The 27,988-nt window shown below is 41.2% G+C and overlaps 1 protein-coding gene across 1 annotated transcript in view; it reads right to left on the reverse strand.

Moving 5' to 3' along the window:
- Positions 1–27,988, reverse strand: part of CHCHD6 (coiled-coil-helix-coiled-coil-helix domain containing 6) — a 78,546-nt gene that overhangs the window by 31,997 nt on the left and 18,561 nt on the right. Inside the window, exons 5-6 of the mRNA XM_054387606.1 lie at positions 13,286–13,306; positions 7,855–7,938 (exon numbers count right to left, since the gene is read on the reverse strand). Coding sequence (XP_054243581.1) covers positions 7,855–7,938; positions 13,286–13,306 — 105 coding nt within the window. The remainder of the gene's footprint in view (positions 1–7,854; positions 7,939–13,285; positions 13,307–27,988) is intronic.

The raw sequence follows: 27,988 nt of genomic DNA on the forward strand, positions 1-27,988 counted from the left end.
CTACAGCACAGTGAAAAGAGGTGAGCAGCAGCATGTGTGCACACTTGTATGTGTGTTTGTGCAGGCAAGCACTCCATTAAAAAAGTAGCACTGGTTTTACTGGTGACAGTGCTTCCCATTGATAGAAACAGTGCTACATATTTATAAATACCATTCTGCTTATAAACAAGCAGTAAACAGCAGAAAGAAGGAGGAAACAGAAATTAAAACTATTAGGTAATAAGAAAATGAAAGAAATAAAGGGAAGCTGGGTTGAACAAAAAACATAGAGGGAGCATATGAGAAATTCAGTAATGGGGAAAACTCTCAAAAGTAAGAAAAAAGCACCCCTGGTTTTGCTCTTTGTGGACTAGACTTGATAAATACTCTTGGGTTGAGTTCTAACAAAGAGACAAAATCACATTCTAGGTCTTTTTGTTCTGCCTTTAACAAGTCTTCATAGTGATACACTGATGAGACCAGATACCAGATTGTTATCTAAATTCAGCTGCTAAATTCAGTGTTAAGACACTAAGTTCAAACCACACATTGCCACATTTACTTCACAAGTCAAGCCTGAGGATGGATTCTTCCAAGATGAAGCAACCCATAAGCATCATTCTCTCTCTCTCTCTGCAAAGGTACTCTAAATGCCAGGGAAACAAAATGACTGTAAGGCTCTGGCAGTTCACCCTTCAATACACAGACTGCAAATGCATCTCTACACTAATTGTCCAGCCTGAAGAGGAAGCAAACACTTGGTTGCTGTTTGCATAGAGGCTGGTTGTAATTTGATGTAATGTACTGTACATCAGTCAACACATATTGAAGAGAGAACATACACACTGCAGAGCAGGCAGAGAGGCAGTGCTGACATCTAACACATTTTATTTACTCTATTATAGATGTTCTTTGAGTTCATCAAATTACCAATCAATTTATCTGATCTCTAAAAGCTGGTGTAGTGAGGTATATTAACAACTAAACTTTACAAGCTTTCAGCAAAACAGCCATTAAATGAGTGAATTAAGCACAGGCTACTGGAAGTCAGTTCGGGAGCTGGCCAACGGCAACAGCGAATCGAACGCTCCCTGCAGACAGGGAGAAGCGTTAGGAAGACAGAGCCTCCTCTAGATCCTGGTCAGCCCTAACAGATACCACTGGAAAGAAGAAATTATGGGTGCTGTATTCCCCACTCATCCCCCAGCTTGACATTTAATGTCTGTGAATAACTGAAAAGAGGAGGAGGAAGAGAGTTCAGAACAAGTTCAGATGACAGTTTCAGGTTAGTTCTTCTATCATTTTGTTCCCATACAGAAATTTAATGCACACACAGGACAAAATCTTCAGTTCTCTACATATCAAAGGCTGCATCCTGAGAGACACTGCTAGAGCCACCACCACCTGCACAGCAATGTCCACAGAGCCTTGAGCAGACAGCCTGAGCAACTGGGAAGTGATCTGGATGATTAGGACAGATCTTATCAGCCTATTTCAAAAACCTATGCTGGGGATTATTCTTGTATTCAGAAGATTAAATCAACACAGTTTGATGAACTGGGGGCTTTGTTATAGTGCTCCATTGGCCTGAAAGGCAAACTGTTTTTTTGGATTACAGCTGTTGTAGGTTCACATAAAGCACTGCTGGGTTTGTAGGAGGATGGGTTTGAAACAGGGGATGAGAACTGAACAAATTAGGTAAGGAAAAGGGAAAAAAAAGAAAGATACTGTAAAGAATATTGCAAGGCTCAATTACAAAGGCAGGGACAAGAAATACTTATGTAAGGGAAACAGTTTTTAAGACCAGAACTTGGTTTCACACTAGCTTTTCTTCCTCAAAGTAGCCCACAGCACTGGCTAAAGCAGTAAGCTAGTGGTTGGCAAGAGTGACTAGAGGCAAAGCAAGCAGCCCTCACATGCACAGCAACAGCTCACATGCAGCCCTAAGACATTACAGACCACTTTATTGTGAAAGTAAATGGTATTGGTGACACCTGCCAAGACACATCAACTCATTTGGAAAGGGCACTGAATCTTTAACTCCCACTGAGAGGGCAGAGGGTTAGGTTGAAGATAACACCTCAACACGGCTTGCTTTTTCAAAGGTAGGCCAGTGGCCTCTCCATCTCCTGGATACAGACACAGCTTGGGATCCCAGCTCAGGGATTCCTTGACCCCTTCAAGAGAAACCCCCTGCCACCTCTGCTAGGTGACGTTAGTCTGTTCAGCCCCACAGAATCTGATCACAAAGACCCAATATGAACAGATTCTTTCAGAAGACTTTCTTTTTTCCCAGGCTGCTGTCACTTTCTCAGCAGAGATTTTTATTCAGATGAGTTACTGGCCAAAGAGCACAGAAATGACAGTGGACTCACATGCAGGGGTGACCTTGGTGCACCAGAAATGGGAGAATGCTCCAAGAAGAAGCATAAGAATAACACCAATAACAAACAAAAATAAGTTCTCTTCTTGTTCTTTACACATCCTAAATGCTTTACAAACATGAATTAAATAGTAAGTGCAAGGGCAAAAGGAGATTAATTTACACAAACCAAACAAGGTGAATGCCACACAAAAAAATACCAGATCTGTGAAGCTAGCAGAGAACAGGGTACAGTCTACCTGATTAATAATAATAATTAAAAAAGAGGTATTTTTTAATGCATTCCTCTCCCACTGGCATAAATGCTCTACAGCTTATGAATATCTCTTGTGCTACTTACTGTCGGGGAAAACTACAAGCAGAAAAACATTGCATATTAATGTACTCACTGCTCACAGTAGTCCACAGCCACCTAATAAAAGATAACGTAGGAGCTGGGGCTTAGGAAAATCCGAACTAAGAAGACACATCATCTACAGCAAGGAGTTTCACTTCATCTGCCAAGATTACCTTCATTCTTTCTCTGTCATTTTACACTACTAAGAGCTGCTCATGTTTTGCTTTACTGTGGCGCTGCCCTTCCCCTTTGTCGACTTAAACCCAGCAAGAGGCCAAAAGGCAAAACAAATCAAACAAATATTTACTTGGGAGAAAGTATACAACTAATATGCCAAGTGAAATCTCCTGGCATCTGAAGAGTTCCACGAGAGACTGCATTTCTTTCTTACCATACTTTTTGAAGTGTCCTTGCAGCATTTGGAGTAAGCAGGACAATGCACACATTGAATGCTTAACAAAAATCCCAGTCCTGAGCAATATCTATGTTAACTATCATACCAAGTTCCATCCATCTGCCTCCCTCTCAGTAACATATCAATGCATAAAAGAACTCCACCTTAACCTTCTCAAATTAAATGCTTCTAAGGTTTTTCTTAGAGATTATTAGGTCCAACTCTCATTCTTTCTACCCACAGACACACTACAGTACAAAACCTCCTTCACACAGTTGAGACAAGGCCCACTTTTTGTGAAACAATTCCAAATTACATGGATGAGATGTAAAATTAAGTGTAACAAGTCAGAGTTAGAAGTTTAACCACTTAAAACAAATTACCCAGGCCTCATTACTGGATTACGTATTGGAGATTAGACAGTCACACTGGAAATAAGTGTGGAATTGTACATCTGCATCACCAGTTCCAAAATCCTGTGATTACACACAGTCATATAAGAAATAGCCAAAGGATCTGTTCCTCGTACTTTTCCTTATTAATAAAACACTTCAGGCACACCAAAACAAAAACATACAAGCAACTGAACAGACTGGAACGCAACCAGTGAACTACCAGAATGAGGAACACAAAGGGCATCACAAATGTCCTGAGCCTCTGCAAAGAATTTGTTCAAGTCCATTTGTTTATTTGAAAACAGAAGTCTAAAAAGCATGCACCACACTGCAGGCAGAACAAAGCCCAGCACGCTTTTACACACACACAATCTCTGACAAACTGACAGTGAAGGGTAGAGAGGGAAGAACACCTCCCACCAACAAATCACAGCATTGGTTTAAGCCCAGTACAGCTGCTTCCTGCATTCAGATCTGCACTCCAAGCAGTTGGCTGCTGCTAGCAGCAGTAGTGTGTGGCATTTGCTCAACACAAGTCAGAAGCGCAGATCAAGCGTTAGGCACTACAAAGAATCAGCAAACCAAACAGTGCTTCCTGTTCAGCTACCATATATGCTCATGGTTCACACCTGCATCTTGAGCACTGTGTGCACAGTTCCAGTTCAGATGTCTCACAGAGGGTGGAACAAATGTAGAAAAGTTTCAAAGATGATCACAACACTTGGGGCAAGTATCCCACACACTCTGCCCTGATCTTACCTCAGGACATTCACTTTCAGCCACAGCTGGGACCAGCACGCGGAACTAGATGGATCTTCAGCGTGACACAGCACTGCTGCATTTACTGTCTTACTTTTTCCAATGCTTGAGTAGAAGACATAGGGAAAACTGCAAAAGCTGAAACACTGATTTTTTTTTTTTTCATATATGCCCTTTCCTGTGAAAATTTTAATAAGACTGTCTAAAGTAACTGGGTTTCTCAAGATCTGTTTCAAACAAGGTACACATAGTTCATCTCATGCAAAACTAAAGGCAAAACCTTTTTAGCATTTTTATAGCTTTACTGTTTCACAACACTTTGCCCTCCCATTATAAGCTATTCCATCACATAGATGGAATAACTGAGATAGATGGACTAAGTAATTGTTTCAAACTCCCAAAAGAGAAACAGCTATTAGAAAATGAACAGTTTTCTGCTTCCAATTCTGCGCTCTGTCCAGTAGATTACAGAACTCTTTCACAGATTACAAAATGAAAGGATAATGTATTCACAGAATCTGCTGCATTCAAGGGAACTACTCAATTCAGTTCTGGTCAATACATCTCAAAGACAAAGCCACAAGAGGGAAAGGGCTCAAACACAAACAAGTAGAATGTGAAACCAGGAAAAAGTCATTCACAGGAGCAGAGGCTACAAAGGTAAGGATTGCTCATGCTTAATGAGAAGGTAAGAGGGAACAGAAATCAACAGATAATGAATCATGAAGAGAATTCCCTTTATCTCTTTCACATGAAGGATATTAAGTGAAAAATGTATTTGAAACTGGTAACAGATTTTTTTAGAGTATAGAAGTTAATCTGTGACACACAGTGCCATGTGATATTGGAAGCAAAGAGCTAAACAAGGCTTCAGGAAAAATGCCTGAGACATGTAGAAGAACAATGGCAGTAAGCCAAGTACCATTACAGTGAATAAAAATACTGAATGAAAAAAAAAAAATCTCTTCTACAGCAGGGCTTGTGTCAGCCTCCAACTGACAACACTTAGGAAGTTTCCTCTCAAAGTTTTTCTCCAAAAGTTGTTTAATTTTGGTGAGGTTGTTTTGCACCTTCCTTCAAAGTCTTGAAAACTGACCACTCTCAGAAGAAACAGGACAGTTTCCATGATGGATTCAGTGCCGCAGTTACTACATCCTAAGGGGTATATAACAGTTATTCTTAGCATTCTACCAAGAACGTGCTTAGTTCTCAACACCAACAGTTCAAAACATCCTGCAACACCAATTCTCTAAGCCTCCTGCTGCCGCACTCTGTTACCATGCTGAAGTGGAGACAAAGCCTGCCTGAGGTTCTAGACAGGCACAGCAGAAGAGAGGGAAATTCCTGACAGCCCAATCTTTAAGCAGGAAGAATTTCAGTTTTCTAACTCCACACTGAGTCACTACGTTCATTCACTTCCAGCCACACACATCTGAACTGCCAGTGACCACAGTCCAAGTGACCATCCCCTCTGAAAATAACACAGAAAGCAAACTTCTATTTCAGAGCTCCCCTCCACCTCGCCCCCTTACCAATGGCTTTTTTCTTACATAGACTCACACAAACACAGGTAGACATAGATATATAAGAAATATCTAAGCCTGAGTTGGAACATTTTAGCACAGTGGAAACAAAAATAAATAAGTAAATGTCAAGGTCTGCGTGTATTCAACAAATAAAAGCAGAATTATATAAAAGCAGCAGCTAATAAAAAAGATTGTTCTGTACTATGTTTTCCATCTTTCCAACCATTATAGGAATAAAATCATCCACAGAGAAGATCGAAAACCTTTTTCAAAACTAATACAATTAAGCTTTATTACACTGTTTCAAGCACATTTCTCTGCTCTCCCTTCTAGCCCCCATCACCTCCCACTCCAATCCAGATTAACAGTTAGAGGCATTCTTCTGTTTTATTACCAGCAAAATACTAGTGTAAGGGTCAGAAACTATCTAGTGTTTCAAGAGAGTAAATAAAATTTGTCCTTTTAATCTACTTGCTTTCATACGCATAAGAACTAGAAGATAGCTTCTATGTAGCTCTGCATTTGAATAGGACTGTGGGCAAGCCACCTCTTTGCCCTGAGAAGTTCCTGCACTAAAATAGCCATCACCTTGTTTAAAAAAAGTGCCCTGCAGCAAGGAACATGGATCTGAAAAGGGAAACACAAAACAAACAAAAGACTTCAAAAATGACAATGCAGCCTGGACACAAACTTCTCCCCACTCCACTGTCCATAAAGGACAGACACACATACAGATTTTCCCTGCAGTTTCTGCTTCATGAAACCACATCCAGAGAGGGGAATATAATAGAAGCACACAGCATGAGACCAAGAAATTGCAGAAATTCCCTTTGCCTATGAACATATGGACAACTGTGATAATTAGAACGATAGCTGCTAGATTGTTTGCAATTTCACTCAACAATCCCCATTATCTAGAAATAGAATTTAAAAATCTGAATGCAACACTGAGTGGTAGTTTTAATAGTTTATTTTTTAATGAACTGTATGGATTAAAGTGTTACAGAATTGTATTATGTGAAATTGCTCATGGGCATATTTTACCACCAATAGCTTGAAAAGAAGAAAAAAAACCTGTATGGACAATCATGCAGTAGCAGGGAATGAGAAGGGGAATGGATGTGCCAACATTTTTATACCATTTCTATAATCTGCAGTTTTCCCAGGTTTCATATTCACCATCATGCTACACGTTGGTAGTAGAGCTGATTGATTTCTGTCTCTCTACAACTCACCTTTCTCAGCATTTGCATTTCTTCATATTCTTCACAACTACAAGTCACATTCATGCAACTCCCTGTCAGGAGGTTTAATTGCTCCAAATTGGAGAATATTATTCTCCACATTTATTAAAAAATAAAGACTACTTATAACATTATTTCATTTTGCCAGGAAGTGAAAAACACATTAATTCATACGGAGCAGCATGGCTGCTCCTATTTCTATGGCATCAATTTTTAAAAACTCATCATGGTAAACAATTAAACAGCAAAGCAAATCCTATGTTTAGGGAAGAGATTCAAATCCCTAAATGGATTTTCAAAGGTCATTTCAGGCTTAAAAGATGCTTGACAGTGTGTCTTTAAATCATGCTCATTTCACAGGCTTATCCAGCGAGAAGCAGGCAGTGCACTGCAGCACCACCCTTTGAACCATTGGGCTCCCCAGAGAAAAATTAATAATACAACTTTTATTCATATTTATGGCAAGACTTTTAGTTGTTTGGGGTTTTAGTTTAGGAAAGAATCTTTAACAAAAGAAATTTTAGGAAAGGACACTTGTTTTTTTGAACTTAGCTTTCACCTAAACCCCATGCTGAAAAAGAAAATAAAGTTTGACTCATTTCAAACATCAGCCAGCTAAAACCCTCTCATCTTTCAATTGTGAGCTATTCAAAAGATTTGGTTGGTACAGCTTTTTCATCACCTCGATGTGTAAGGGGTGGGCAACAGACAGATGTTGGGAGCTGACAGTTCCAGGTTTCAGCACAATGCTTCTTGTTTCTCTACACTTTGCACTCACACAGATCTGCATCCGATCCCATTAGCATTCAGAGGCCACAAAAGACAACTTAGCCTCACCTTCCTCTCAATGCGAGCCAACTGCTCTTTGTAGAAGGCCTCTTGCCGCTTCAGCTCTGCCTCCCTGCCTTGCAGCTCTGCAGCCTGGGAAGAAGAACAAAAGAGCATCAGCAGAAGGAGAAATCAAAAACGAAAATTGTGAGTGCAAGGAAAGAATGTGGGATGCAGACTGGAAGGAACTAAAACAAAGGAAAAAAAAAATCACTGCTCAGGACAGCTGAGCATCCCTCTTGGTGGAACTACAAGCTTTTAGTATTGCAGTTCATTTTGGATTATCTCCACAAGTTTAAATGATCTTATTAGTACCAAACTCATAAACTTGATTTTGTTTTTCCTTATTAAATGAAGCCTATAACTATACAAAGGTGACACCTTCCTATTGCCTTCTGCAAAACTCCACCTTATCCAAGTCTCTTTTTCAAGAATCACAATGTTTATTACTCCACTTCACTGTTCTTCACCTTACCTTAAAAATAAACTTCAAATCCTCCACTTCATAAACACTTGTCCCTCAGTGTCAGAAAACTTCAGCAGATTTAACAGATGCTTATAACCATGTGGAAGATCTGAAATACAAGTCTACATGGAAGCATTTTTATAACTACACACCTCATCACTGACCATGCACTTGATTTTACACACATATCCTGATAATCAAGTGCTCTCTCCACACTCACACTATGCATACCCCACCAGCTGGGTACTACAGATTTGGAGGGCACATGGGTGCCAGAGCCTTCCTCTTCCATCTTCTGAAGCGTGACACTTCCAGCACAGTGCTTGGTATACAAGCCCTTGCTCAAGCATAGTCTGGCCATCAACTAAACAATGGTCGATTGTGTGGTTACAGCAATAGCTCTTACCTTTCAGCTCTTAGCAACCAGCATTATATATATGTATGCATTATATTATATATAATGCATTTATAGCATTCCCATCCCTAAACTGAACTAGTATTAAGAAAATATGGCACTGACAGACCTAAACCAAACTTCTTAATCTTAAAAATAACAAGCAACTACAGTAAGAAGAATGGCAGGTGCTTATCTTCCCCCATCCCATCCCCACATCTCCGGGCTCACATAAGTTATTACCAGGCAAGAAGACCTTTCACAACTAGAATTATTAGTCTGTTTAACATGAGCACAAACCCTGCTTATCTATGGCATCCCAGCAGCATTGCTCTTAACTTTAATGACGATGGTACAATCATAGAAAATGCTGGTCCAATATGATTAAGCAGCTGGGACAGAAACATCCTCATGGGCTCAGACCTGCCCTTTCATGGCCAAGAGCCATTGTTAATGAGAAACTACATCTCAAAGCCAGTTGCTGTGCATTTCCTTCTTTCTACTCCCCTGCTGATGGAAATACAGTGGTATAATAGGGCTTAGAAGAGACTTTAAGCTAGGCAGCTTGATAAGCAAGAAGAAAAGTACATGAAATAATGGTTTTGCAGGGCCCTGGTGGTGGTGTCTGTTTTTAAAGCAAACAGGAATATTTTGGTTATCATGTTTGTCACCCAGCCAACAGGGCCAAAGGAAGGCACAAACACTATAGACTCACACCTAAATCCCCTTGCTCTCAAAGACACCTGATTAAAGGCAAAACCTCTGGCTTTGTTTTAACCAAAGCTGCCATGTATCCTGAGGCCCACAGACCATCTGAAACAGGATGGGAAGGGGGGGTGAGAATCAGCTGCCCCAGACATGAAGCATGCCCAAGGAGGTATCAAGAGGAACAAAAGGGGCACTGATGGGCACTTTTTAGCATCAACATTATTACCATTTCTGTGATAAGAGAACCAAAGCTATCCTGAATCAATATCCACCTTCTGTACAGAAAAGGAATAGGCAATTTCAGCTGACACAAAACAGACATAAGGTGGCAGGGTGGGGTCTGGTGAATGACCAAGGGAACCCAATTCTCCTGTTGATTTTCTGCATAACACTCACAAAATGAGATTACTAAACAAGTGATTTGTATTTCCTTAAGGAGAAAATAAATAAGAAAATCAAAGAATGCATAGTAGTGACCCCACTGCACAACTCAGATGTAATGTGAAGTGTATTTCAAGAAAGAAAAAAAGTAACTCTTTAAAAACGTAAGAAAGTTTCTGCTTAATCTAAATTAATCAATCGTGTGTCAGTGCTGCTCTCCTGGAGTAGTAAACTGCTCTGGGAGCACAAACCCAACACATGTAACAATAATGGTGGGCAAGAGGCTTTATTGTTTCTGGCAAGACATGGATATGAAATCTCTGGAAGGGAACACAAGCCAAACACCTAACCTTTAAAGTGGGATGCTGAGATGGGGTCACAAGAGGTGTGCTGGTCTGCATGATGGCAAGCCATGGACTCCCAAGCAGGCCTGACTAGAGCTGGGGCACCCACAGTGAATAACACCTCCACAACAATACACCCTGCAGCAGACAGACATTCCATCAGTGACTTCTGCAAGAGCTTGCAAGCCTGGTGTCAAAGAATCAAAACTAGATCTGCCAGTTACAGACTACTCAGCACACACACACAAACCATTTGTCCCTGTAAGAAATTTCTCCCATTCTACCTGCCTTTGTTCTCCCACTTACTGCCGTAAGTTCGTCTGATGAACCAAAGGCTGCACAAAAAGTTTGTACTCACAACTCAAACATTTCTTATGCTTTGCTTGTTTTTAGAGCTGCTGGTGCTTCAGTGCATTGAAGTATACTGAGAAACATTCTATTAGTGACTGATCTGCTTGAAAGTTGCTGTTTCCCTCTATCCCCTGCTGTTATTACTAGAAACTTTAGTATACTTTATGATGATATTTGAAGCATGAATGGTATAGTCAGAGCATGTGTTATTTGAAATATTCACTGTTCCAAAACTGGGTTAGGCAACAAGGGACATTTTGTATGAATGCAGCATATTTATTAAGAGTTCCTCTAGTCCTGCTGCTTATTCCCTACCTGAAGATAGAAGCCTGTGATGCCCCAGAAAGAACTGGCTGCTATGGAAATGATTACAATTTCACAGGGGATTGACACTGCAGGTGCCAAACAAAGCAGATATGCATTTCACATAAAGGTCTTTAGAATAAAGAAGGAAGGAGAAGAGAAGACATGCGTGATAACACACTGCTTTGAAAATCATACATCAGAAAGTTGCATTTCACATCCATGCTGCAGAATCTACATCTGAGCTTGGATCCTATCATGCAAGAGATGACCAAAGCCCAGAGAAGACATCTATGAAACTGTAGTTAGAAACACAATAGAGTGTGATGTCCAAGACATATGAAGACAGAAACAAAACAGAGGGAAGGGAGGAAGAGGATAATTACTTGTAGAACACATGGATGCAGCCAAAACTTAGGAATGTAGCATGGGACAGCACATACTTGTGGAAGAGGATGCACACAATAGGCAGCTGTACAAAACAGAGGTATAGGATACACTCAGGAAATGCTCAAGAATTCTCTGTGACATGTCAGAAGTTACAACCATTCTTACAAAAGAACAGTGAAAATAAACTACTAACATTGAACTTGAAACTTCTTCCACAACCCCAAGTTCTTCCAGGTTATCTCAGCACTGCTTTGAACCATGCTGAAGAGCTAGGGCAGAGTCATGTGTGATTCCCTGCCTCCTCCTCTCCCTTTATCAAGCAACCCATTTAGAAACAAACTGTGAAAGCACATTTCTAAAGCTATCCATTACATACTGGCTCAACTAAAGAATTCAAGCACTGGCCTACTAACTGATAGGCAGGCCAAAAGAAATATTTTACAAGCCTCTTAATTGAGGTAATGAAATATTATTGGTTCATGCTCTATGAACAAAGCCAGACACTCTTAGCCTCGTCCTGAACTGACATTAACATGCAACACATCAGACCATGCAACTGATCTTCTAAGAGCTGGGCTTCAATCTAGCTACATCCATGCACAGATTAGCTTTGGCTTTGCCCCTCCCTTCCCCCCCCCTCCCCTTCCCAAAATATCACCAGATTTGTATTATTTTTAATCACAGTCCCTTCTCATCACCTTGTTAAACATGAAAACTAGGAAGGAAACCTGCTTGGGAAAAAAAGAGTTTCTTGGCAGGATCGGATTACAGTAGGGAACATGTCACCGGGGAACAAAGTGCAGCAATAGCACAGCCCACAGCTGATGGCTAACATTAGGCTGGATCTCTATGCAATACTGTTGGGATTGTGGGATATGGGGAGAAAGCATGGAGAAGACCACTGGAGGGGAAAAAAAAAAAAAAAACAATATCACAAAGGGCAAGTCAAGCTAGAAAGAAACATCTGTATCTCAGTCTATAAAGAACTTCCTCAAAGGGAAGTCACACACTTGGCAATACTGTTGCAAAAAAATATTTCTCTTCTTGGCAAAACACACTCCCCAGTCACAGAAGAACTAGTGAGATGATGCCTGGAGAATCAGTCAGAAGCAGTTCAGGGAAGGATAAAGGAAAGGTCCTTAAGTCTCTTATCAAATGCCTTGTTGAAACATCATCTTGTCTGTGCTGAGAGGAGTTATCAGCTTCCCCCAAAAGGTATCCAGTAACATCTCTGCAGGAGCACAGCAGGGATATTTTGGCTGAGTACCTCAGCTTGCCACACTTCACAACTGCAAATTCTTATACCTCATGCTTTCACATGTCTCTCAGTCCTGGTGGCAGTCCAGGTGGCAGGGGAGCAAAAACAAATGCTATTGAAGGCTCCAAGCATGGAAGGAGGAATTGACAACAATGCACTGCAAAATGGAACTAGCTCCAAAATTACTTAGCTAGCATGGTCCTCACCAAGCCCAAAAGGAATGGCAGAGCTGAAAGGGCAACACTGAAACAAGAGACAGCTTGCATACATCATGCCTGAGACTGAACAGCAGAACTTTACAGGGAAGCTTGTACTGGACAAGTAACCACAGGGGAGTCTTGACTCAATCTTCACTTGCATCAGCAGAAATATCACCACTGTTGTGGAGCCACCAGCAGCCACTATTCCAGACACAAGACCTACAAAAACACCTGCTTTTTGTCCTCTCTCTCATTCTGTTGAGGGCAGGTAACTGAGTTTTGGTTGTGTTTGTGGTTTGTTTTTTTTTTTTAAGAACCCAGATGTAGACTCATGGCCTTAAAAAGCAGCAGTGCTGTAACCTTCATTTCCTCCTGTTTCTGCTACTCTCTAAGCCAACAACACACATCACCAGATCAAGTTCGGTTTCAGCAGCTGTAAGCTACACAAAAGGAACGAGTGAAAATCTTTATGGAGGAAATAATATGCAATTTTCTAGCTGAACACCTTTTAAAATGTAATGACAGAAAATAAAATCCTGCATCTGTGCTCAGCAATAACAATCTGTACGCGTGCAGTAACAACATGACACTTGGAATAAGCAAGATCCAGACAGAAAGAGAAAAAAAAAAAAAGAGAGTGCTTACCCAGGCATCCAAATCCGCAGGCTTGGAATACACAGAGAAAGGAAGAGAAAGAGAAGAAAACAAGAAATCAGTGATTTATAGAAGCTGCCAACTGCTGCACAATGCAGCTTTTAGGATGACAAGTTCAGGAAAGTTCCTTTAAAACGACAAGCACCTTCAGCAGCGTGGTGCCATCCCCTGTTGGGAACCGGTGCTAGTAAGGCGAAACCGAAGCACGTGCACCCCAAAAGTAAAAACAAAGCAAAGCTCCCAAAGACTGTGGCAGGATTGCTCCATAGGCTGGAAGAAAAGGGAAGAGAGCTGTGAAGCAGCCAGTTTCAGGGAGTCATACTTGGTGCTGCACAATATTAGAGATGCTGATATCCACAACATGCACCAATGAACGTGGCAATGCCGGGGCACACTCAAAAGGAGGTGGCCAACAACGCTGCTGTTTCCAAATGACCTGCAAAGAACAAAACCTTCTGCAAGGGCACTTTTAATGCACAAGCTGACCTCCATAGCAAGTCATCTTCTTTACTGGACAATTTCAATGAGTGCTCTCTAACAGAAAGCTGATCAGATGTCCAACCAGATCCCCCTTCATAGGCAACTGAACACATCTTCAGAGCACAATCCAAACTTCTGCCAAATCCAATCTGCCTTCACCTGCTCCTTCTTTTGCCAGCAAGCCTATTGAGCTATGAAGACAAGCAGAGAAGCAGGCTGCAGTTTCAACTCTTACTTACTTATTACTATTTTTTTACTTACACCATAACCCAGCAGTAGCAAAGCAACTACAAGATGACAAACATTTCATACCCATAACCAGTTCTTTCTCAAAGCCAAGGCATTTATGAGGCAGCCACAGATCTCATTTGTTGTTAAGGGCTGCACGCCTTCCCTGCCTCTCAGCACTATATGCAATCAGCTGCACATTTGTGCAGCAGGAACTTCAGAAAGGCTAGCCTTTCTTATTATGATTATTTATTTGAGGGGAGTTGACAAGGCAGGAGGAACCTTCCTCTTGGTCATAGTTCAGTGCCAGAGGGAGCAGACGATGGAGTGCCATATGTTTATGGGATCTGCCATCACTTTAATGGCACAGAGTGACTTCTTCAGGTAACTGAGAGATGATGTGTCATCAGCTGTGTGTGTCATCCATTCTCATCCTCTGCAACAGCTGAGAGGGATGGAACTGAAATCTGCAGCTGAACCAAGGGAAGTCAATTTTACCTTCTCTGCAGACAGGTTTGATATAGCAGCATCAAGTCCTCGGCCAAACAAACCAATCCACAGCAGGTGTTCAGTGGTAATCACTGACCAGTCTTGACAAAAGCCTGATTTGAATAACGTTTTTCTTCCTGCTGGTTTTTACAGTCAGGACAGATGTGCTTAGTTTTGCTTTTACATTTTAGCAATTGCAAGGCTGTCCATCCTTGCAGATGGACAGGAGGAACACAGGGCCCTTTATTGTGCATGTTATTATTTCAGCAGGTAGGTCATGCACACCAGTAGCTCTTTACTGGTTATACATCTGTCATCCCTGCAGTGCCTAAGCCCTTAACTGTCACAGTCCTGGTGGACAAACACTTGCATGACAAAATGAACACAAGGTAGTGGCACTGTGGAAGGAGGAAGAACCAGTGCTACCACCAAGAGGTGGTCCTTCATAAAACAGCAGAATTTTAAGGAAGGTAACACTGTTACTAACCACAGGTCAGCTCTTCTGCAGGTACAGCCTAGGGCTTGAATTTTGTCACCTTTCAGAAGAGGGGGAAATTATAACTCCAGGAATAGACAGAGACTCCACTGAATGGAAACAGGAAAATTAAAACAGATGTAGATGCACTACAATATGTTGCTGTGCTGGGGAAAAGTAACTACATTTGGAGTGAAGCATAGACTAAATAAAACAATACAAAAAATGTAAGCTCAGGAGGGCTACTGGCTTAAGTTTTGCTACCTTCTAAGCCTGAGCCAAGTTCTGCCCTTAGGAACACTGACTGATAATAAAAGACACTGTTTAAGAGATGAGCAACATCTGGGTTCTGGGCTTCCCGACTGAGTGAGCTTCACTTCCAGCTCCTAGCTAGGGGCTGGTGAGTTTTATAGTCCCAGCCTTTAGCACCTTTGGTCAGGATTGTTGAATCTTTCTCTAAAACAAGTGTTTATTTCTCTTTCAGGTAATCCACTGTCTAGACATCACAGGAAAATGAACATATACTGGACTTAAGCACAAATCAAGGTATTTCTCTTGACTATCAAAGGCAAAAATAAATATTGAAACTGGATCTCAGGCCAAACTGACAACCTCTGTCCTCAGTACTTAGGAGAGGTAGAAGAGGTGACACCATCCATTTGGAGAAGGTTCTGGCTAGATATGGGAAGCACATATGGAATGCACCTGTGCTTCCACATATTTCACATTGGAGCACTGATCATTCAAGGCAGGGGATGCTTTCCCACATATCTATCAACCATCCAACTTCCACTGAAATCAAGAAAACACTGCCAAGCTAGCACTTCACACCTAGGGACAATTTCCAGCACCTTCTCTCAAAGCCATACACCGTATCACCCATACATGACTGCCAGAACGGGCACACCACTCATGTCTGTCGTAGTCTGGGCAAACACAAAAATGGCAGCGAGCCATCAAAACGTAGCTCTGCATTTGACAGTGAGGGAAGAAGAGATCAGCATGATAAAACAGCAGTCTTAGGAAGGGCAGAGCCTCTGTAACCTGACAGCTTCCCCCTAGACATCCATTACCTTGCCACAGTCAATAATCTTTGTCACATGGCTAATTTCACTACAGCATGACCACTGACTCCACGAATGCAGAATGCCAGCTTGGTAGAGATCTCCTGCTTAAGAACTCAAAACAGTACTTTAAGGGGCACTGCCAACTTTGGGATTGGAAGATAGAGTGGGAGATGCGAGAAATGAGAGGCAGCAGGTGTCCAAAACCCAAGACAGCTGCTGGCAACAACTTTTGCACTTGTGTCAGTATCTGAAGAGCTCCGCAACACATATTCTAACATCTTGATGACCAGACTTCATCACTGAATGAACAAAGAGTCATTTCTTCTTAAGGTGATAATACAGCTCTAAACTTGTCCACGATGACAGGAATTAAAGCTTTTAAAGAATATATCTAGACACTGACTATCCACTCCAGGCCTTTAAATTCTTCCAGTTTAGTGGAAAATTGAAGCAGTATCAATATTAAATGTAACGAGTCAGAGATGTAACAAACTGACAAGGGAGACGCAGCAAGAAGAGACACCGAACAGCAATCAATTTTGAGGAAAGGCTGGGATGAAATTGTTCAACTCTAATGTATACAGAGCATACACAATTCTATAAACATGAAGATGGGAAGCAGTAGAAAAACCCTCTGCCCTTTTATGATTCAGGGCCAACTGCACTCCTAATACTTGTAACATTGCTGCAAATAGGCTTGCAATGCTGACAGCTGATAGTTTTTATTTAAAACAAAATAAAGAGAAACCTATTTTATAAAATACAAAGTAAACCATCTGCTTTCATTGCTTGCTTTAATACTCTAGCCCATTTCCACATTCTCCCTTTCCCATCACCACTTCTATACATACATACATATAGTTTTCATGCTGTAGGCTGCCAACAGGCAAGGCATTGAACATCTATGGAAATCTAGCAGAGCATAGGCTCTCTAGAGATGTGTGCTCAAGATGCTGATACCTGATAGAGGGGGAGTTGTTGACTCACCTGAAGTTAATACTCTGACTGTTAAGACATAAGAACCTCCAAGTCCCTGACCAGTTCAGCAAAAATAAAAATCAAAATCTCATGAGAGGGCATCATGAAATGCTGTATTAATTACAACTTTCTATCCCAGAACATATTTCAGACCCTGCTGAGTCAATGAGGTATTTTCTCACAAAACTAGAATCAAAGGCCACTCAATTCTTCTTGGATTATTTCTAGCTCATAATCATTAATGCAGACTGCCATTATGCTAGCCCGAGGGTGGCATATGGCTTTCTAGGGATAGGACAGACGGGGGAAAATAACAGTTACGCATGCCTACATCCCCATCTCATTTCTGTGCATGCACATGGGGACAGAGCTTTCTCTTGCCAGATTCTTAAATACCAAATATATAAGCTTCCGAGTCAAACACAGTGCTTCAAACAACCACTCTTCTGAAAAAAAAAAAAAAAAAAAAAAAAAAATCCAGATGACATTCATAATCAACCCATGTGCTTCCAAGCAGTAAAAATGATGAACCATGTGAATGCAGAAGGAATTCCCTTTCCACTTTTGCTCTCTGACACTATATGCAATTTTCACCTTCCTCTGAACAAAATACGATTATAGACACCAGCCGATGGATACAGTTTAGTATAGCAGAGTGAATGCCTAGTACACAAGATAAAAATCTTATTTATTCTTACTAAAAAGAATATTTCAAACCATACCATTTAAGAGAAACACAGTGGACTTTGGGGATGGTTTTTAATACAAGCAAAGAGTGTCTTAATGACATGCTTAAGAAAATCCTTGAAAGCCTTCAGTCATGGCCACGCACTCCCTGTCTGTCTCCATGAATCCCTCCACAGGTGGAGAGTCAGGTGCACTTTCAAACATCACCACTTACGTCTTTACCCACCCTGACAGCCTTGTAAATTCTCCTTTTCTCCCTGCTCTTCTATCCTGTACATACAAAAAGCACACTTCACATATCCTTAGAGGACGGGTATCTTTCTAGAGGCAACCCACCAGGTTGCCAAGATGTATATGGGAAGGCATACAGTAATCAACTTCTAGAATAAAGCAAGTGGATTCCAAAGCCTGACAGAAAGCATCACCCAAAGCAGATAAGTCCAGTTTAAATGAATGGTCTGGACTAGCACATGTACACAATCATACTTGTCGTAAGGTGTTACCTATGGAATAAAACGGAGTCAGAATACATAGGAATATCAATGAGATATCAATGCACATGAAAGAAAAAACATACAGGAGAGAAACTTTACTGCAATCTCCCTCATCTCTATGCTCACTAAAGAGAAACAGGCAGTTAGCATGGAATTTCCCTACAAGCAGTTCTGAAAATGTACCTTGGTCTTTGCCTGCAGCATCCTAGGCCACACTCAGTGTTATGAAAAGGCTGCCAATTAACTTGTGGTTTTGAGCTATAGACAAAATGTCCACTAGAGACACTGATTCTTGCTTCCAAAGCACTTGCAACCCACTGTGTGTTTTAGGAAGAGAACAGACTGGTTTTCAAATATGTGCAATCTTAGCTCCTCACAAAGCTGTGATCAGAGAAAATGCTGCAAGGTTGCACCTTTCAGTGAAGTCCAAGTACATCATAAAGAAATCAGCTGCATGAAGAGAAGGTTCAGCAACACCGATTTCAGGCTATGGTTAAAATGTATTCTTTATTTTTACATTGCAATCTCCAGGGCATGAAGACTCTATCAAAAGTAACTTGCAAATCACGTCACTGCCAGCAAAATTTTGATTTCCATTTGATAGGACAATTTGCAAACAGCAGTTCTCCACATAGTGCAAGTGCTTAACATTCATAAGAACTACAAGAACTCAATGTTGAGTTGATGCTTATGCACTGGGCAATGCAACATTGTTCCAAGCCATCTGCTTTGAGCAAAAGAATCAGGGGCAAGGGGAGAGTAGCACCTTGTAGTCCCTCAGCAAGGAATACAAACCAGGTGGTGCTGCTGTTGACAAGAGACTATAGACTGGGTGCAGCAGGAAGAGTTAAGCAGCTTGAGGAGTTGACCTTAGGAAAAATAAACAGCATTCTTCTCTCAATGGAGCTTCAAGATAAAAAACACCACATGCTAAGGAACCACAGAAGTATTTACCCCTAAACCTTTGGATCAAAAGCAAGAAGCATGAAATTTAGCTTTAAAACAGTGTATTCTCTCAATATAGCAGTCAGATGACCTGACAAAGCTAAGATTCATGCTTCATGAGTTTGTAAATTGCGAGTCAATCCAGCTCAGAGTATCACAGAACTCTAAAGACAGATTGCTGTATTTACTGTAGTAGGTACTATTTACAAACATATCTCCACACTGTTTGCTTTCTAATTATAGTCGGGGCACATCCAGTAACTTACTTTCTGTGAGCTCCTTTTGTATGCTAGACCTTCAAAGTCAATGGAAGTAACTACAAAAACCTGCTGATTGATTTATTGATCAAACAAGTTGACCAGTGCAGTAAACTAGAAATAACCAGACAGGCAAATGATTTTATAAATATTCTGGAGACTAGTCACTACTAAGCAGGAAAAAAAAAAAAAGGGGGGGGGGGGGCGAAGGGGGAAACCCAAAACATGAAGGCAGGTTTAGCCTTTATTTAGAATCTCTATTAACAGCTGGCCCTATAACTTCATTCCTTACGCAGGCTGCTTGGTCAAGTGCAGTCCCCATCACACGTCCAGACAACAGTACAATTCAGTATCAGCTGTCAAATTCTTCAGAAGTAACTGGCAGAAGTTCAGCTCCTATTACCAGCAACAATGAAAGAAGAAAGAAAGGGGGAGTGAGTGTGTTACACAAGAGTTTGATGCAGGAAAGGGATAATTCTATCTGCCCAGGGCCATGGGATGGAAGAAACACACGTGGAGATCATCATCCCCCAACAGCTCCCAGTGTTTGGGACAGTTTTCTGGTGATTCTGTGGTGGGACTTCACTGAGCTCAAATGGCCAGGAGCAGATTATATCCTTGGCCAGCACCGAAAGCCATAAACTTCATTTATCACTGAGATGATTTTTTTTCCCCTGTACCTTTAATTGTGATTTAATGAGGTTTTCAATGAAACATGTCAGCAGCTTATCATAAAACTAAGCTGAGCATAACTTGTACTCCTTTCACACTGTCCACTTGGTTGTGTGAAGAACTGTCACCCAACTCGAGCAAGAAGCAAATTAGGATTCAGCTTGATTGTATAAGAGTAGCTCCCTGAGAGGCAGAGGAAAGGTACACTACCAAAGAAGGAGGACAAGGAAAAAGCTTGCATTGCTGCTGTTATTTTATTTCTTGTTTATATTTTAGGTTATCTTTTGGCACTGTGGGGAGCTTATATTCATCTCCAGGATGACAATGGAGCTAAATGTCCAAGGATGATAATACCTTTTACCAGAAGCATAAAATTAAAGCAGAAAAAGAAAACAAACAACAAAAAAACCCCAACCAAAACCCCAAACCAACAACAATAGAGAGTCAGGTGCAGGTAACATAAATTAGCAAGATCAAATTCACAATCTCTCATAGCCCCTCAGCACTTTTGAAAATAAATGCCACACTTATGAAAACAACCTTCAAAATAAAACCCTTTAAAAGCCTCTTTATCTCATAATATTCTCCTTCCTGTCTGTCATACAAGATATATATTACATACATATACAATCAAAAGAAAAATCCACTCAAAAGAAGCCAACCCTCCAGTGCTCCCTTTTCCATTTCATGTTGTTTATACACACAGAGAGACCTTACAACACTTTAAAGGATCAAGTTTTCCCTCTCATTAGTACCACCATCACGTTGTTCTGAACTATGGTCACATAACCTTTTGCACCTTTTCACTCTATTGAATCAGTCTCCCCTGGCAACTTCTGGTGAGGCACTCTGCTTCCCCTGCCTCCAGCTCTTCTTCCCTCACTAATTCTGTGTTCAGAACTGTGAAGCACAAAATTAGACGTTTCAAATTAAGCAAGGAGAGAGAATGAGAGAACCTTATTAAATCAACATTAGCATCAGAGCGTCTTTAAGAGAAACTCAATTGCAAAATATTACTTGTCTCTGTAAAGCTCTTTACATTGATGGAAATGAGACAGGCAGCAGCTGAAGTCATCCTCCTCTGCCTTCCTCTTCATGCTGGTCACAGTGCTTGAGCAGCAAGAGCAGGATCCTTTTCAGACCACAGCACCAGAGGAAACAGAGCTTACCTTGAACTCACAAGCACTGGAATTGCCAACGAAAAAGGACAACCCTGTCATGGGCAGAGATGCCTCTCAATGAGGCTTGGATCCTCAAGGCCTCGTCCAACCTGGCCTTAAACGCCCCCAGGGAGGAGGCATCCACAACCTCCCTGGGTAGCCTATTCCAATGTCCTACTATCCTTATACTGAAGAACTTCTTCCTAAGATCCAGTCTAAAGCCACTCTCTCAGCTTCAAACCATTCTCTCTTCCCCTATCACTAGACACCCTTATGAAAAGTCCCTCTCCAGCTGTTTTGTAGGATCTCTTCAGATATTGGAAGGCAACTATTAGGTCCCCCCAGAATCTTCTCTTCTCTAGTCTCAATAACCCCACCTCCCTCACCCTATCCTTGGAGTAGAGGTGTTCCAGGCCTTGGATCATCTTTGTGACCCTCCTTCAGACTCACTCCAACAGCTCTGTGTCAGGGAAAAAAATAGACACCAAAACCCCATATTAACACACAAAGGGAGACTCCCTTCTCCTCCCAAGCTTTCCACAACACTAGGTGTTCTCTCAAGTCATGTTACAAGTTACAGTCAGTTCTTCTTATAAAAAAGCAAACAGCCATTTCATATTTTAGTTTCCATCCTCAGTTCTCAGCAATTCAAATTACTTGCGCTGTGGTGGTGATCAGCATATTCCATTCCAAAACACCTTAACTTTCTGAAAGTGAACCTCCAGTTCCTAGCCAGATATCCTTAAACTCCTTTCCAGCAGAAATCACTGGATTATCATACCATTCCCCCCTACTGAATGGTTAGACATGTTGTTGAAGTCTGAAATCACCTCTGAGCCTGCACAGTCTTTACACATGACTTTCCCTTGTCACTTCTTGAATAAGAGTTGATATTTGCACTTGGTGTCAACAGAATGAGTGTACACACCTTACATCACTGTGCAGCAGGCTATGTACTTGTCTGCTGGGCTGCCACCTAAACCAGGGAATATCTCAGCAGTAACTTGCAGGGAGAGTTTGTCATGTGTGCTACTAGGGAATCCTACTGAAACAAACCTTACTAAAACAATTTAAGTACAAAAAAATGGGTATTTCAAAACTATTTCAGTTAATTATAATCAATGTTTATAGCACCTGTTTAGCTAGGGAGTAATATTCTAAATGATATGAAACTGAAGCTCAATTCCTGAAGACAAAATGCTTTGCAAACTTTTTAGGTGAAACAGATACTACTCCAACAGAAATGGGAACTGAAGCTTTTGATCACTCTACTCCTATCACACATCAGAAACTTCTGTATCTGCCAGGCACTGCTGAAAACTCTGCATTTGGCAGACAGGTTTCTAAGTGCAGCCTCTCCATACCAATAAAACAGCACTTTGAGAAGCCAGGGGTGCTGGCAGCTCTAATACTTCTTCAGAGCTATCATAAAAGTGACTACTTCCTCATCCAAAAGCCACGCTTAGATGCCATTAACTAAGTGCTGGATAAAGTAGTTCCTACACCACAGTTCAAGCAAAGTGCACTAAGGGGACAGGAAGAAGGAGGATAAAAATAACATCCACAAAACCTAGCTTTTTATCACTAACTTAAAGGGCTATCTATTCAACATCCTTGTTTAGCAAAATGAAATGCTTTATTTTCACCTCAAAGGCCAACAGCGGCAACAGAAGACTGCCCAGAGCCTTCCAAAATGAAAGGGTCCAATGAAAACAAGCAATTTACCATTCAATTATAAAAGCTGAACAATGGGGAAAACAAAAAAAGCCAGAATGAAGAACTGAACCCTTGACACCTTTTCAGGCCAGTAGGAAGACTACAGAAATACACTTAACTGCCTGCTGCATGCCTTTTTTCCAGGAAAAGAAAACACCAAGCAAAATTTAAAACATTGTCCCTATTTTCTGCTGCATCTAATTTTCTTCTAGCCTTTCCCTAGCAATTTGACAGAGAAGTGGCCTCCTGTGGCTTGCAAGTCCCATCCCTTGCTTTTGCAGGGGTTATCACATAACACCTTCAGTCCACTGGGACGGTAACTCTAATGACGAATGTCTAAATAGAATGATAATAGGAGCTCACAAAGTTAATTGCTAAATACAATGATTAAAATTAATACTGATATCCTTAAATATGAATGCATTAGTTCATGGGATGGGACTGTAATCCTCCTGCAAGGCCCTCTTGTATGCAAAACATCAAGAATGTCAAAATGGAACAGTATCACTTCAGCCTAAAAAAAGAGGCACTGTAATTTCAGATGTTCCCCAGGTAATAATCTGCTTTTCCATAAATACCAAGTAACTAGTTTGCATTCACTTTCTCAGCACCTTCAGTTCTTTAATGCCTCCATTCTGAAAATTTTTCAGGCAACAGGCAACTTTTACCAGTCACATGAAACACAAGACTAAAATAAGAACAAACAGTGGAGACAATTTTTGTGTAACTTCCACCTTTTACTTCTGTTTCTTAAAAATCATGAAGTCAGTTTGACAACTCAGCATATACCAACAACCCTGCAAGAAAACAATCAAATACATAGGCACTCAAAGTCACTTTTCGCTGAAAGATTGGAAATGCTTTAAAAGAAACACAACGTTTTAGAAACTGGGAAAGCATCAAGAACTAAACCACCAGAGCACTTTGAAGGGTTTTATTTTTGTGTTCTAAAAAGGCACCGTATTATTCACCTTCAAAGATCTCAGTGAATATCCACACATCATGACAACACTTCTTGAGATAACTGCTATTCCAAGAAAACTAAAGCACAAGAAAGATGTAATAATTTGTCCTGATTCATGCAGAAAACACCAGACAGGATCATGACCGATAACAGACTGAATGGCAGAAGAAACCAAGATTTTCATCATCTGTGTATTTGAGCAGATTACTGAAAGGAAAACAGTCACAGTGTACTGATGCTTGCCTGTTAATATCCTTCCAAGATGGCACAATCAGAAAATTATCTCAAAAGATCTAAGTACAATGGAATGAAACGTTGCACACATTTGAGATGAAGGGAAAGAGCTGGAGCAGCAAAAAAGCAACCCGCTTCATTCTTAAGTCTCTAAGGGACTCAGGAAGCAGCAGTGAATGGTGGAAGGCCATCCAGCAAATCCAAGTAACTTTGCTTGCAGTGATTAACTCACTCTGAGTGTCAGCCCGCCACCTACTACCATCAGTCTGGAAAATTCGCTGTAAGCACTGAGAAGGTTCTGAAGAAGGAAACAGAAACACTGAAGAAGAAGAGGCGAGACAGCCACAAAACAACAAAAGTCACAGCAGCCTTTCCTTTCAGTAGTAGCTATTGGCTGCAGCACTCAGCTCACTTCTGAGACATCAGTAAAACAGACCCATCTCATCATCGTTCAGTTTTTCAAGCAGCAAATTGGGAATTAATATTCAGGGCTTCTATGACTGACATAATTGTAATTTAAAAAGGGCAATTAATCATCAGCCGCACTGGCGCCTGACTTGCCAGGCTGGGATCCTCTCTCCTTACCTGCCAGCAAACTCACAGGAGGCAAAGATATCACGTGTGCACACAGAGCCAGGAAGTGCTATTCTCCCTCTTACCCCAAACCCAGGCTCCACAGGGTGTCCTATGGTTTCTATTTTATTTTCTTCTCCCACATGTGTCCCATTAAGATCACTCACCCACCCTTTCCCACAACAGCTCCACAATGATGCCCAAACCATGCCCTTGCCATGTGAACAAGGAATGTTCTCTCCATGCTGTACCTCAATCATGTCACACAAGAGAATCGAGGCAATGAGCTCCATCACTCCCATAATGCAGCTCTCATCTCCTCATTTTACTTTGTATCTTTGCATGAACTAACAATTTTAAGAGTGACATCCCATTTCTACTCGGAAAATATATTACAAAGGTGAGAGCACAAGCTCCAGAAAAATAACTAACATAGGCTCATGGAAACTTCAGACCTGGTGAGTGGTTTTTCATAAGATGAGTCACAGAAGCCACTAAGGCAGTATTTCCTTCTGGGCTCTTATGGAAAGGTTTTCAAGCATGCCTTAAACAAAACCAAAAACTCAAGCAATTGTGCTGGGTATTAACTTTACCACTTCCAAGTTTTTCTGTGAAAGCATTCATTGCCAGATGTGAAAAGTATCTCAATCAATAATACTCAGAGAAGAGATGTTTGGAAATTTGTCAATGGTGCTCAGGTTCCCAGAACTTTCCCTCAGAAAGTTCTGAGACTAAATGACTGTGGGGTGAGTATATAGCCTCCTGTAGGAAGTACAAATTTTAATATAACATAGTCTCCTGAGAGGAAGAAAGCCATCAAACTGACCACCACATTATGCCAGTCTACTGATCTGGAAAGTACATAAAACACTATGGTGATAAATAGTGTGGAAAAATAAATATGAGATTGATGGAAAGATTTAGAGCTCAGTAAGCTGTGAGGTCTTCAAGTGACATACTTAAGACTACATCCTTGAGCCAAAGAAAATATACAACCTACTTGTAGGCCAAGGAAATCTTACTCCAACAGGTGCTGCTGCTGCCAGCCAAGTGCAGCAGATACTGCTGGGACTGAGGACACATGTTGCAGCATGAACTACATAGTCCACCCCTCCTCATTCCTGCCAGTCAGCAGCAAGAAATTGTCTTCACCGTAACAATACAGGAAAATAATTCAGTGCTTTTGTATGTGAAAAAGAGTAACTCTAATTCTGAAAATTAAGTCAGGATGGAAGCTGCAACACAATTACATACTGCATGTCTTGGTCAGAGTTCCAAATGAAGGTAGTTGGCAGAACACCTCTGCCAGCAGATAACACCAATAAATGGCCTCATTTCCATCTATTATAAGATAATAAACAGGCTTTCCTTCCTCCTCCTGTCCTCATTTTTATCAGGTCCCCCTCAAGATTTGCTATCTTTTTGACACATGCTCCAGGTGTTCATCCCCAAACCTCAGTGCATCATTGCGCGTTAAATGAGGCGTCTACAACCCACCTCTCTCAGCTTTCTGAAGCTAGACAAGTCCAATTATGAGCCCCCTCCAGCTTCTTCCTCATTCAGATTTTGCAAGGGCTTAAAAACCTCTTAAAGAACACTTTAATCCCTAACAGACCTTTACCTTCCAATGACACAGGCATCCTGCTACCTCCATGCCCCCAAGTTCAGACAGGATTGACCCTGTCCTTTACTAACAAAATCACTCCTTTCTAAACAAGAGAGTGTGGTGTTATGGAATAGCAGGTATTCCACTAGAATATTTATCCAGCTTGGTAGTCAATACCCTGTAACTAAGTTGTATTTCCTTATAATGACTGGCTGGATTGAAGACTTCTACTGGGATCTTCTGCACTTATAGAAGGTGCTTGCTGAAAAAGGAGGTGAGAAAAGAAAGCTGGAGGTGGGGGGAAGAAAAAAGGAAAGAAGAAAAAAGAAGAAGAAAAATAAACAAAGAAAGAGAAACACAAAGAATCTTGCTCACACAACCAGGGCTCCTGGGTTGCTGCCCAGCATCAAGGATGTTTCATTTCTTAAGTTTCTTCAGAAGAAAAACAAATACTTGTGCTTCCAAATTTTCCTAACACCTGTAAGCTTAATGCCTCCAATCAGCACTTGCTCACATCTTTATCTTTCAAGCCTGTATTACGAAGTTTTGATAAGCTTTTTCCTTCCCAACGTCTCTCACTCCACATGGATAAGAGCCACTAATAGAAGGCTGAGACCAAAATCCTTGCCTCTTCTATTGCCTGCATTTAGCAATCAGCAACTGCCTGAGTATTGTGTGAGACCCAAAGCACTGCCTTGTATTACACACTTATCTCTGCAAAACCACCCTGCAAAAGTGACAACTTCCAGGCAGGGGGGAGGGGGAACTGTGCAGCTTTGAGATAATTAAAGCACAGACGAGTGTCACTGCTGTAGATAATTATGTGTTAGCAGTGGAATTACTTAATGGAATGAAATAAACTAAGCCAAATGTTTTGTTTTAAAGGGAATTTAGGGTCGGCAAGAGGTGCTCAACTGACAGCCCAGGAGAGCAAAAATGACAGTCCTCCATCAGTCACAAAAACTGTGTGATACCACAACAGCCTGGCAGGCACCCAGGCACAGGGGGAGCCCAAGAGAAGCTAAAGAAGACTTCATCCTGCAGCTCTGATCTGTCTGATGAGCACCTGCACAGGGACCAGTCAGTCAGTAAGCAGAGAGGAATAACTGACTGGGATCATTTCCTAAATAAAGACACCACTTCAGATGAAATGGATTAATTCAACCCACAGATCTTCCATAGCCCATCCCCACAAACATCCCTCAGACGGAAAAAAAAAAAACAAACCACACATTTTTAATCACTGTTAATACATACAAGACTCCAATGACAGAAACAGATACAACAGGGTAAGTAGGTACATGGCCCACACTGAAACCACCTCCTCTCTCCAAGGCACACAAGATCTTCCCCCATCCCCTCCTCTTGCCTCAACAATTGCACACCTACACACATTCCCACCACTGCTCTAGTCTAGAAAGCTCTCAACAGCATCCTCCTGCTTGTTAAAACAAGGACTCTCAAGGTCAGTCAGAATTTATAAGGCAGCCATTTCATCTTTTGTGCTTCTCTGGCTACATTCCTTCCTAAAAGCTGCTGAACACTGGAGATTCTGCTGGGTCTGAAAGTCCTGCCAACACCAGGGCCAATTAAGAGTTTCAGGATGATGCATATTAAAGTTATTATGGAAGGCAGTTATGCAGCCAGAATAAATCTTAACTGAACCTTT

The sequence above is a fragment of the Indicator indicator genome, chromosome 15 (genome assembly GCF_027791375.1).
Source record: "Indicator indicator isolate 239-I01 chromosome 15, UM_Iind_1.1, whole genome shotgun sequence".
NCBI classification, from domain to species: domain Eukaryota; kingdom Metazoa; phylum Chordata; class Aves; order Piciformes; family Indicatoridae; genus Indicator; species Indicator indicator.